The sequence below is a fragment of the Salvia splendens genome, chromosome 2 (assembly GCF_004379255.2).
Source record: "Salvia splendens isolate huo1 chromosome 2, SspV2, whole genome shotgun sequence".
NCBI lineage: Eukaryota > Viridiplantae > Streptophyta > Magnoliopsida > Lamiales > Lamiaceae > Salvia > Salvia splendens.
In genome coordinates, this window is record NC_056033.1 from 2,137,130 (window position 1) to 2,149,681 (window position 12,552).

The window sequence follows — 12,552 nt, forward strand, 5'->3', positions numbered from 1 at the left end:
AGTTAATAAGTACTACTATATAATAATCAAAATGTTTAAAAAGTTCAAAAGGCTTATTTTTATGCAATTAAAAGGATATTATATTGGTTAAAAGTAGTATCAACTATAAAATCAATAAGAAATAATTTTATAAAACTAAATATGTAGAATTTATAATTACTTAATCAAAAAAGAACAATTATAAAACGAACAAAATAAAACTTAAACACACATAACATACGCACCTAAGGGTGCGTTAAAATGACAACACCTTTTAAAGTGACACTGTGACATCACGTAGTCTGCAATATTATAAACGCTACACTGCAATAGTATAAACGCTACATTGCAATCTATAGATTGCAGTCTAGCGTATTGGATATTGCAGTCGGGCAAAAATTGCAGTCTACTGTATTGGATATTGCGGTCTGAGAAAATTTACCCTTGAGCATTTTTTATGATTGCCACATGGCAGCTGATTATTCGTCCAAGTGTACAAATAATTGGCTAGGAATGGTGGTATGATGTCACTTTAAGAGGCGTTGTCATTTTAACACAAATCTACCCATCTATATATATTATATATGTATCTTGCACGAGAGAAAATTTTATTAAAAATACAATTCTTAGAATGATATTTAACATATAATTGCTTTTTAAAAGTTTCAGGTTTGCACATAATAACTAATCTACAAATTTATCTTGTTGCAAGACTTAAATAAACTTATATATGAAATTTTTACTACGCATCAACATAGCTAGGTAAAAAAAGAAAAGAAAAGGAAAACTGATCAACAATATATTGAACTTTAAATTGAGTCCAGTTCAATAGAGACCTAGTCTAACCAGGTAAAAAAATTGACAACTCAACAATATATCTAAACTTTAAATTTAGTCTAGTTTGATGAAGAGTTAGTCCAATCCAACTTCCTACTCGACACATAAGAATCACATCATCATTACACTCTTTCAAAGTTGAGTTTCAGTCAAAAAAATAAAAATAAAACACATGAATGTCAGTTCTAATAACCTTACAAAAGACAATCCTACTATAAAATATTTCCCCAGTCCTATACAAATAAGCTATTAGGATTGACACAAGTTTTAATACTATATAATTGGTAAAGTAAAACAGAAAGAGAATAAATAGTTGAAATCGCGCAATGAATAGTGAGACTCATAAATGAATAAATAAAGAAATATAACCTATTTCTAAGAAGGGTATCTTCACATTAAATAAAAGCAAATGATCAACGCACAACTCGGTCCATTCATTACATTGTTGATAAATCATTCCTAATCGGAGACTATATATTTGAAATATATGCCTTTTGTTGACTGTTGACAGTGATCGATCACCAAAAATTGAATATAAATATGAATGATAAACATATTATTGTTGCAAAAACAAAGACCACTTATGAAGAAAATGGGACTCAAAGCAATTGCTTTTGTTGGCCTTTTCTTAACTATGCTTCTTCTAATTTCGTCACAAGTTGCAGAAGCTAGGCAATTCAATTCCATTTCCTCTGCACAAGTTGAAGAGAGACAACTTTTTGATTTTACCAAAACAGTTCGCACATGTAAGTATTTAAATTTCCAATTCATCTCCAATTTTTTTTTATTAACTTTTTGTATGAGATATCCAAATTCTTTATTTATGCATTATAGGTAGTTAATTTCCATGAACGACTTACATTATGATACTTGAAAGTCCATTAATATTAGTTAGTACTAATAATTTAATGGAGTTAGTATTTAGAATTGATTTACTAACACCATTAATTTGAACTCAGCAGTGAAGACAGATCAATATGAAGATCTTCCACGATATCCACAAGCTCCATGCCAATACGGCTGCTAAGGATTACTGCTTCTATTTGATTGTTATATAGTGCTACCATGTTTCTGTTATTTTGTATTTTTGAAAGTTATTTGGAATAAATAACCACTCAGGCATATGAGCCATATTAATTATACGGTCAGTTGTTAAGGGTTTGGGATCGACCAACCCTACCGTCAGCCCTGTTCAACCTTTAGAACTGTTGTCGGCTCCACTGTGCGACACCCTCAGCCTAACGACGCCTTTTAATTATTATGTCTAACTTTTATTGTTAACTGATAACCTTATAAAGTATTTGATCAACATGTCCAACAAATTCAAAGGAAAAATAATTACGAGATCATTAATCAAATGAGGCAACAGATCAAATACTAAAAGAATATTATTTGATTTTTATATGTTCATCAATAAAATCTTATTTCACTTTTATTATAAGTTGTAAGTAGATCATATATTTGCATTTCACTCACATTAAAAAAAACTAATGGAGCATATAAAAAGAAAAGTGAGACACCTGTTAGAGAGATTTCGGAATATGGATCTCAATTCGCTAGCCATTTGAGATTTGACATTAAATTCGTTGACCTTTCGAAATATGAGATCGAGTCATGTGAATTTTTCGGAAAAATGAATTTTTATTTATTTGATCTTTTTCTCTTATTTGTCTTATTATTTTCCTTCTAATAAACATCAAGTGACCAAACTAGCCCTTTAAATCATAAAATCTCCATATGTTTAGGACCAAAAAGGGCCTTTAGTCTATTTAAAAATAGGGTTGGAGAGAAGGAATAAAAATGGCGACAACCCCTTCTTCCAAGAGATGGATTCTTCTTGAAGGAAATCCAGATGTTAGGCGATCATTATAAATCACATATGGCCAGACCGGCTGCCCCCCACCAATTTGGTCACCCAAAGCCTTCGACATATTGAGAATGTGAGCGAGTGCTCCATCAACAAACTCCAGGATATGAGGCCATAACAACCTAAGATACTTGTCTCGGGTCCCGAATGGTATCCTCACCATGTAAGCCCCGCTGCTTTCTCCGAGGTTGGCTTCCTCGGGACCAGTACTTAGCATTTCCGTGGGCTCACTATAACTCCAATCTACCTCTGAAGACAAGACTTGCCTTGTGAAGAGATCTACTCTGCACACACCGGGCATCTTAGCAAGTGCTCGAGCAAGTTCTACAACATATTTTATCTATCATTTGAACTAAACTAGTTAGTGTAAGCACTTGACAAAAAAAATCATTGGTTATATATTATAACATGTATACTGTCATTACCTGACCACCGGTATCAGAGTCCCGACCAAGTTCCATATTTTCACCACGGACAAGTCCACGTAGACAAATTCAATCAGATACTATAATGCAGAATCAAAGATGCTCAAGTTTTTCAAGAACAAGATAGTAGTGACACCTTATGAGAACAATATAAAGCTTCTTCTCCCTGTTACTCTCGGACCATACTTCCAAGGTTGAGAAGTTGCGATCCAAGTGTTTCCCGGGGCTGTCCGGTTTAACTGGCTCAATAATGTCTCCCTTCTCGCCATCAGACAGATCTTCGGACATGTCATCCGTTACATCCTTGTGGCCTTCCTCTCTTTCGCCCTCCCTTTGTGCTACACGCTGCACATCCTCCAATTCCAACTAGGCAACTACCAAACACATATGTTACTTAAAGCCATGACCGTGTCTCCCGAGACCATGCAATTGCAGTTAATTACTAAGACCGAGTAATATAGACAGATTAAATAACCATCAAACCATTTCCAAGATTCATACTCCACGGAATACACGTGGCATGTAGATCGACAGATGTTGAAAATGAAACGCCTCTACTGCAGAGGGGCGGAGGGAGAGAACCACATGGCAGTTACAGGTGGGTCCCATGGAATACACGTGGCATGTAGATCGACGGATGTTTAACGGCTTATCATTTTGTCCCGTCACCTTTCATAATCAATTAAATACAAAGCTTCATTTTTTTGCAATTGTGTTATTCGTATTAAAAAAAATGTCTGTTAGTGATGCCTATGATACGTAATTTTGAATAACACTGGAAGATGCCGTCCTACCCAAATAAGATGGTAATTGAAAAAATTTAAGTATGATTGGATTGTGATCTATCTTTAAAATTGATCGAAATTTGATCTAACTTCCTAAATTAAAAAAACTACACCATTATTCATAATTTTAAAACTCACCAGGTAATTCACCCTATTCATACAATGGAGTAATAGTTTTTTCCTACAAAGTTTGTTTTTATTTATACATTGAATTTGTTGTTATTGCTGCTCATGTACTAATACTTTATTGCTCGGCAATTTCATCTTCAAGTGTTTCTAGTGTTTCTTCCATGTATATATAAAAAAAGAAAATAGTAGTGGTACAAGAGTCATCATCCAAGTTGAAAATAACCACAATTAACCAAACTTTATCTAGTTGTCATCTTTTGCTAAGAACAGATTCAAACAAGTAGCTTTCGCAATGGCTTCCCATCTTGTAATAATTTTGGTGATTCTCATCAACGGCACATGATATGAATGACTCAAACTCTAAAATAAAAAAGCAACGAAAGCAAATACTCCAATGAAATAGGCTTATTTTTGTGATACTCTATAGATTCCAACTATATAGGGAGTGACATTATGCCAGTTTAAGGAAAGGGCATCTACTCATGTTTCTTTTATCAGCTAACACTTTTTTGTTCTTTCACTAGATTGTACTTTGCACATGCATGCATATGCTAACAATGTAGTGTTTGGTGTGTGCTTTTGCATAATTCGTCTGTTCCATATTAATTGAGTCATTTTTCTATCTTATAAAGTTCCAAGATAATTGATCATTTCTATTTGCAAAAATTAACTCTCTCTTACTCTATTCTTCTTTACTTTATTCACTATACACTGACCACACTATTCTTAATCTCCATGCCAAAAAGAAGCGGCTCTATTAACAAGGCACGGAGGGAATATTATTTTTGTTTCAATTTATCTAGTACTTCCTCCGTCTCATTAAATATATAAGTTTGCTTTTCGGCACAAGATTTTATGTAGTGTTATTTTGTGAATTAATGAAAAGGGAATTAATAAAGTAAGACAAAGTGAAAAAGTAGAGATGATGACATTTCCATTTTATGAAACAGTTTCATTTTTAATGGAATAACTCAAAAAGGAAAATATTTCATTTTTAATGGGGCATGGAAAATAGTAATTTAGTAGACGATGAAGTCATGAAACCAAACCTAGTTGAAATGTTTTCCTTCTATTCAATAGAGAGTTGGAATCAACCTAATAGAGGTAAATTGGAAATCACTCCTGATCCTTTTTGTTTGAAATAATAATTTTAACCAGAGTCCATATATACATATATCAGGGGTGTGATCCGTTACTAACTTGCTAACTCATTAATGCAATGTATTAAAATGATACTGAAATGTCAACATAAACTTAAGTTGATATTTTAATACATTATGTTGACATTGATATTTAAATGTCAACACAGTTTATTAATACACTATGTTGATGACTTAACAAGTTAGCAATTTAAGAAAAGTTAGCATTTTAATGCAGGAAAATAAAAAGTTACTACTAATCTTTCAAAGTTCAAATTCAATCTCTATACACGGATCATTCAATCATTATAAGTACTCCCTCTCCATCGTAATAAAAATGATTTCTTTCTTGGGCCACCCAAAATTTCACACCCTCCGTTCATGTAATAATATTTCATTTTGTTATTTTAGAATGTTTGTGATTTATAGTCACATTTGTTTTTTTCCATATTAAGTAGGAGAATCTACCATTCACCTAATTTCATTACACTAATATTCTATTATAAAGTCAATATATAAAAGTGGAGTCACAGTCCACCAATTCATGTCACTATTTTTCTTTACAAATAAACAATTTTTTAAAACTCATGAGTCTAAATGGGATTATACATAGCGGAAGGATGGATTATATAATTTTATTTTGTATGTTAAGTATACAGAATAAAGTAAAAGAAATATTATAAAATAAATATAAATATATTAATTTCTATTTTTAATAATTGATCTTTTTGATTGGTTCAAACCTAAAACAAAATTCGATCATTTTCGGCTGGAAGGGAGTAGCCTATAGGCTATAGCTAGCTATTTATACAACAAAACATTTATAACCCTCATTATTGAAGGCTCATCATATTGTCCCAAACATCACTTCAGCACTAATCGCAAGAAATTATGTCCCTTGATTAATTCCCTTTTCCATTAATTAAACATAGACAATTTACAAACTAATACTAGATTAATCAAATATGCTTCCCTATCACATATGGAATGTAATCAAAAGCAAACTTTAAATATTGTACAAACTCTAAACTATGATCAAGATCGTTAGAAAATGTTAACAGATGACAAAATAATGTCAACATAGTGTCAACAGTTGATGTTGTGTTAACATTTTCTGTTGCTGCTATTTTATCATTTATTAGCATTTTCTATCTGTGCTGATCATAGTTTGTAGTTTATATACACAACGTTAGTTTTGTCAATATAAGTTTACTTTAGTTTTGTCAATATAACTTTTTGTACAGTACTCCTATTTTATATTCAAATCAAGAAGCACAAAAAGTTACATCCATTGTTTGAATATTCAACTATATATGGAGTAATATAGATTCTTCTTCATAAAGGAAGCATAATTTCAATGGCTGTAAAAATCGTGGAGACCCACTCCCTCTCGCCACCACCCTCCGGCACCGAGCAGTCGCTCCCTCTCGTATACTTCGACATGATATGGCTCGACTTCATTCTCACCCAGGCTCTCCACTTCTACCCCCTCAAATGCTCCCAATCCCATTTCCTCAACACCATCGTCATCCACCTCAAAAACTCCCTCTCCCCCACTCTCCAACACTTTCACCCTCTCGCATCCAACATCATCTTCCCCCTCACCCCCTCCGCCATGCCCGCCACCGCCGCCGCCGCCCTCTCCCTCACCGTCGCCATCTCCGACGCCGACTTCGCCACCCTTGTCTCCAACTCCCCCAAACCCGCCGCCGAATTCCATCAATTCGTCCCACAAATGCCGCCGCCGATTCACTCCTCCGCCGACATCCGATTCAGCCCCGTCGCAATCCAACTCACCTTCTTTCCAGACGAGGGTTTCTGCGTCGGCCTCACCGTCCATCACTCCATTTGCGACGCCAGCACGCTCTCCCGCTTCCTCCGCCTGTGGGCCGCCTTCAACAGAGGCCGAGGAGAAGATTCCAAATCTGTCAAGAATCTTCTCCCTTCCTACACCCGAGATTCCATCCAAGATTCCAACAGACTAACCCTATTCCGTTGGAATCAAATCAAGAAAAGCAAACCTACGGTTTCACAAACACTCCCTCTTCCTAATTTCGACAAACTAGTCCGAGCAACGTTCACATTAAGCGATTCCCAAATCGCGAAGCTCAAGAGCTTCGCCATGATCAAGAATCCTTCCACTTTCGTGGTGGTCTGCGCTCATCTCTGGACCTCCATGGCCCGATCGGATGCGGCGGCGGAGGATTCCAACGACGAGCCGTACTACTTAGGCTCTCCCGTTGACTGCCGCCGCCGCCTTGTTCCGCCGCTTCCGGACAGCTACTTCGGCAACTGCGTGATGCCTTTGATTGCGGTCTCCACACGAGAAACACTGAGAGGGAATGGAGGGTTTGCGGGGGCGGTGGCGGCGGTTGTCGAGGCTATTAAGGTAGTCGGAAAAAACACGAGGGTGTCGGAGTTTTTTTAGAATCGATCGGAGATAATGTCGGAGTTGATCGGGAAGAAGGCGGTTTGGATCGCGGGATCGTCGAGGATTGATCATTATAGCGCAGATGCAGATTTTGGATTGGGGAAGGCAGTTAAGTATGAATGTATTCATACTGATTATCAAGGAGCTGTTCATCTTTGCAAGGGTAGACAAGGAGGAGTGGAGTTTGGGCTGGCAATGGACAAGGGTAAGATGGGTATTTTTGCAGATGTGTTTAACAAAAATCTTATCCTCGATAGCAATTTGTAATTGGATGAATAGCCGATAAAATCAACCTGGTTCACAATTTGTAATTTGCAATTATTCTATTAATATGATTGTTCATGTGTAATATATTGTTTATATTTTTAAGTAAAAAGCATTGTTTACTTAATTTACAACATCGTTTAAATATCTTAACGTGACATTCACTAATAATTTTCTAAGAATCATACCCCTCCGTCTCATAATAATTGTTACTTTTATTGTGGACACGAGTTTTAAGAAATGTAAAAAAAATTGATTGGAAAAGTTAAGTGGAATGTGAGACCCACTTTTTTATATTAGTTTTATAATAAAATGTGAGTGCAGTGAGTTAGTGGAATGTGAGACCTATTTACTATTTATTGTAAAAATGAAGTGTAATAATTATTGTGAGACGGAGAGAGTATCTAATGTAATTTCAGCAATTTTTTGTTGTAAAACAATTAAGAATAGATTTATAATTAGTGGCGTTTTGATTTATTTTTGAAATTGGGAGATAGAACTAGCATTTGAACGTTTTTTTGTTCCGACCATGTGACTTCAGTAATTTTGAAGTGGAAATGAAATAAAATTCACGAATAAATCCGTGAATTTAATTGTTCCATCTATGTCTTCGTACAAGGTGGGTAGGGGTATTATTCCCTCTGTCCAGCAAATGATGGCCATATTTGATAATTTTTAATTTTTGTTTTATTTCATATAATTTGGAAATATATATCATAATTAAATTTAATATACAATGTAGTTAAAAATATACTCCCTCCATCCACGAAAAATAGAGCATATATTTCATTTTTGGTTGTCCACGAAAAATATAACACATTTAAAAAATGAAAGTTTTCAACAACTTCTTTCTTCTTCTTTTTTTTGATGAATAAATTAAGTAAAAAATGAAATCATTGTTTACATCATACACTCGAGCAAACCTGAGGAAAAAACAAGTGAAAAGCCACAATTCGGCTAGAATGAAAAAACATGGTAGAGACTGAGAAACAAAAACCAAAGAGCAAGGCCCCAACAAGAACGACCCCAGTTCACGTCACCCATCGAAACATAGAGGGGGCGGGCCTCGTTAAAACCCCTTGGGGATAAAACCCCATGGGATAAAACTCCCCAAGGGGAAAAAGAGTACCCTGATGAGTGACTCAAAGTGTGTCGAAGACCAAAACATCCGAAAGATGTGAACACCATCATCTGTCTGGAAGGTGGAGAAGGACCTGCTCTTGTGGGAAATGTGAATACAAGATGTTGTAGGTAGCTTCTTTGATCTCAAAGATGACCCTAACTGCATCTCATGCCTTCCCATCAAAGATAATCTTGTTACGCGTTCTCCAAATGATCGCCACTGAAGCCATGAGTGCAATCATCTTCGCCATCTGAACAATCTGTGAACCTCTGATCTGTCGTCCTGCCCATTTGATGACACTCCTGATCGTCGTCGATCTCCTCGCGATGCCAAGCCACAACATGATCTTTCCCCAAACAGCCCAAGTCTTCGGGCATTTAAAGAAGAGGTGGTCTGCTGATTCCTCCTCCCAACGACAAAGCTGACAAGTAGGGTCTAAGTTCTCCACGAAGTGGAGGCGATCCCGTGTGGAAAGACGTCCTCGAAGTGCGAGCCAAGTAATGAACAAGTACTTAGGAGGGACAGAGTTCTTCCAGACATATTTAACCCAGAAGTCTCTCACCTCTCGGCCTAAACCATTCATATGCCTCGTGGACCCCACATTTCTCTAACACTACATCTCTCTTACTGTTCTCTTCTCTCTTACTAATAATATGGACCTCACATTCCACTAACACTACTTTTTTCTCTTCTCTCTTACTTTACCAATTCCATATTAAAACTCGTGTCATTCCCAATGTGTCTTATTTTTCATGGACGGAGAGAGTAATTTTTATTACATTAAAACTTGCATTGTCCACTAGTACCAAGGCCCAACAAGTAAACAACACGGGAGTTCGTGTCAAGAGTTGTCGGTTAATGTATGCTATTCATGACCTATTTGACACAACCTAATGTAAAAATTCATGTATTAACCAAAAGTAAAACTTACTGCTTCTTTGTAGTAAGGAACAACATAGGGCTTTCCTTACTTTTTTGCTTCAACTACATAATCTTCGTATGCACTTATAAAAGCTCTATACACAACTTTCATGAAATCAGGGAGCACGTCAATCTCATCCAAATCCCACCTTACAAGAGAGAAAAAAGTGATTGGTTAAAGAAACACAAAAATAAAAAAGAAAAATATAATATACCTCTCGAGAATGTTGGTGAGGAGGTCATTTTCTTCAAGTGTAGCATAATTATCATAGTTGTCATTCATAGCTGAAACAAGTTGCATGTTTCTGTCTTCGTCTAATGATTTTTCGTTGTGAATTCGGCTTAGGATGCCTTCGATGTCGATGCTATGGCTTTCTGATCTCCATTTGCTGTCTTTATCGACGAATTTGTTGAAAACATCTGCATCATCCGAACACGAAATGCTAAGGAAATCCTTAGCACGAACAAACACGACCCATACATATAAGGACAGTCATACAAATTCTAAATTCTCAAAGTTTATAGACCATCACTCGAATAACTGATAACTAGTAAATAAAAAATTAATAAAAATACTAACACTCACTTTTTCCCACTGTAATAGTATATTTGTATCGTATTCCATTTTGAATTATTGCACTATATATAGTCATGTAATTTTCTATAATATAAAAATTAAAAAAATAATATATTTAATCGCTTTTACTTTTCTCTCGAATTATCTTACTAAAGCTACTCATGACAGTGGGTATGGCACGAAATTGTTGTGTCCTTATAGTGTCGACACGATAAGACACCAGCATGATAAGATTTGATAAAAATCTAATTATGTATCATGTCTAAAGTTGAGTATAGTTAGAGTCAAACATTCGATAAAACAATAAATTGATTTTGTTTTGAAGTTTTGTACTGGTCAACTTCTTATTTGAATACCAAAAGTCCATTCTAAATTTGATTACTGATGTCGTTAATTTATTGAATATAATTAGTATACGTTATTATACTATGATATGGGAATAAAAGATACTAACATTCACCAATTTATAGATGTGTGAAAAGGTATAATTCACCAAGTTATAAAGTATAATTACTTTTTTTAATATACAAGGTTAAAACCTGTCCAATCTACGTGTTCAAATATGAAAGATCTTAGTCTACCATTTAAAAAACATGACAGTATAATTAATTTTTGAATATACAAGATAAAAATGTCCAATCTACATGTTCAAATATGAAATATCTTAGTACCATTATAAAAAAAAGTCGTGTCTATGTGTTCAAAATATGAAAGATCTTACTTTACTCCTGATAAATTTAGATTTCATTATATAACTATAGAAATAAGACATAGATAAAATTGTTGGAAAAATTATGAGTTGATTCAATTCTAATATATCCCATAACTTCAAAAATTAACTAAAACTTATAAGTTTGAAGTTGCTCCTAATGATTCCGTAGCGAAAAATGATCAAATTTTTACGTATAATATATTTGGTTGTTTTTCAACCAGTTGACGTCTTTTTCTTTGTGAATAGATGTCCTCATTTAACTCACTAAAAGTAGCATCATGTATAATCTATTTTTCAGTACGATATCTTATGATGTATTCATAGTTTTGATTAAATTTAGCGTATATGATGATCATGAAATTTATTTATAAGAATGTTGAATACAACAAGGATCAAGTGTCCTGTCCCGAAAACAAAAGATATTGTTTATTAAAACTTTTATCTCACGACTCTTGATTATTCTAGCTTTTGAGTTAATGTTGCTACATTCATAAATCGTAATAATGAGGATAAAAATTATCCCATAATGTGTCTTTATCAATCATAGAAAATAAATACTTTCATGTAAAATTACTTTTTTTTTCAAAGTTTGATATTTTAAAAAATAAGAAATAAGTTAGCGACTCTTTTTTCAGAAAAAAAATACAAAAGTAAAATATGTTGCGATTTTTTTAAGACAAAATCCGGATCATAAGTTATACACGCTTTGATACTTCGGTGAAAAGAGATCCATGTAAAGTTCTCTGAAATCTATCCAAGCCTCCTAGCTCAACTGGTTGAGGAGGGAGGCAAGGATACCGCGTCATCCTAGAGGTCGCGCGTTCGACCCCTGGGAGGCCCATCTTGGGGATTAATTTCCCTGGAGCCTAGTGGATTCACTGGCCCGACTCCAGAGCTGGGGGAGGTGAAAAATCCTGGACTCGTTCCTGCGGGGCTGGTGGACCCATTGGGTCCCACCTTGACAACGAAGCGCGTCTTGGTAAGACGCTTCACCTCCGACCGTTAGGCCGGGGGTCCAAGTCACTTCGGGGGTAGGTGGGGGAACCACCGTCGATCCTCCAGGAAAAAAAAAAGTTCTCTGAAATCTATATTTCAGCATATTTTCCAACATGTATGAAAAGTTTTGGTTTTTTAAAATTGGCAGTGATATTTGTACATAATTGTACGTACATAATCGAACTTTTTTTGATATTTTACATTGAAAATAGATTTATAAACATTAATGGATTTAAAATAAATTTTATACTAATCATTTTGCAACACTTTGAAAAAATTTTGAAATTTTAACTTAAATATTTGTATATTTAAAAAAAACTTTTTTTTGCTAAATATTGTATAATTAATTCAAATCAATCTCGAAATC

General features: G+C 34.8%; 2 protein-coding genes across 2 annotated transcripts; one reads left to right on the plus strand and one right to left on the minus strand.

The window, feature by feature from the left end:
* Nucleotides 1-1,778: 1,778 nt before the first annotated feature.
* LOC121793133 (probable sucrose-phosphate synthase 2) lies at nt 1,779-3,717 on the minus strand. Its single transcript, XM_042191319.1, has 3 exons — nt 3,610-3,717; nt 3,245-3,474; nt 1,779-2,967 (listed from the first exon to the last, which is right to left on the minus strand). Exons 1-3 carry the CDS (start codon nt 3,715-3,717, stop codon nt 2,586-2,588), a joined length of 720 nt encoding a protein of 239 aa, XP_042047253.1. The 3' UTR covers nt 1,779-2,585.
* Nucleotides 3,718-6,383: 2,666 nt separating this feature from the next.
* Nucleotides 6,384-7,968, plus strand: LOC121762961 (phenolic glucoside malonyltransferase 1-like). Its single transcript, XM_042158991.1, has 2 exons — nt 6,384-6,766; nt 6,812-7,968. The coding sequence occupies exons 1-2, from the start codon at nt 6,519-6,521 to the stop codon at nt 7,587-7,589; spliced, it is 1,026 nt and encodes a 341-aa protein (XP_042014925.1). The 5' UTR covers nt 6,384-6,518; the 3' UTR covers nt 7,590-7,968.
* The last annotated feature ends 4,584 nt before the right edge of the window (nt 7,969-12,552 follow it).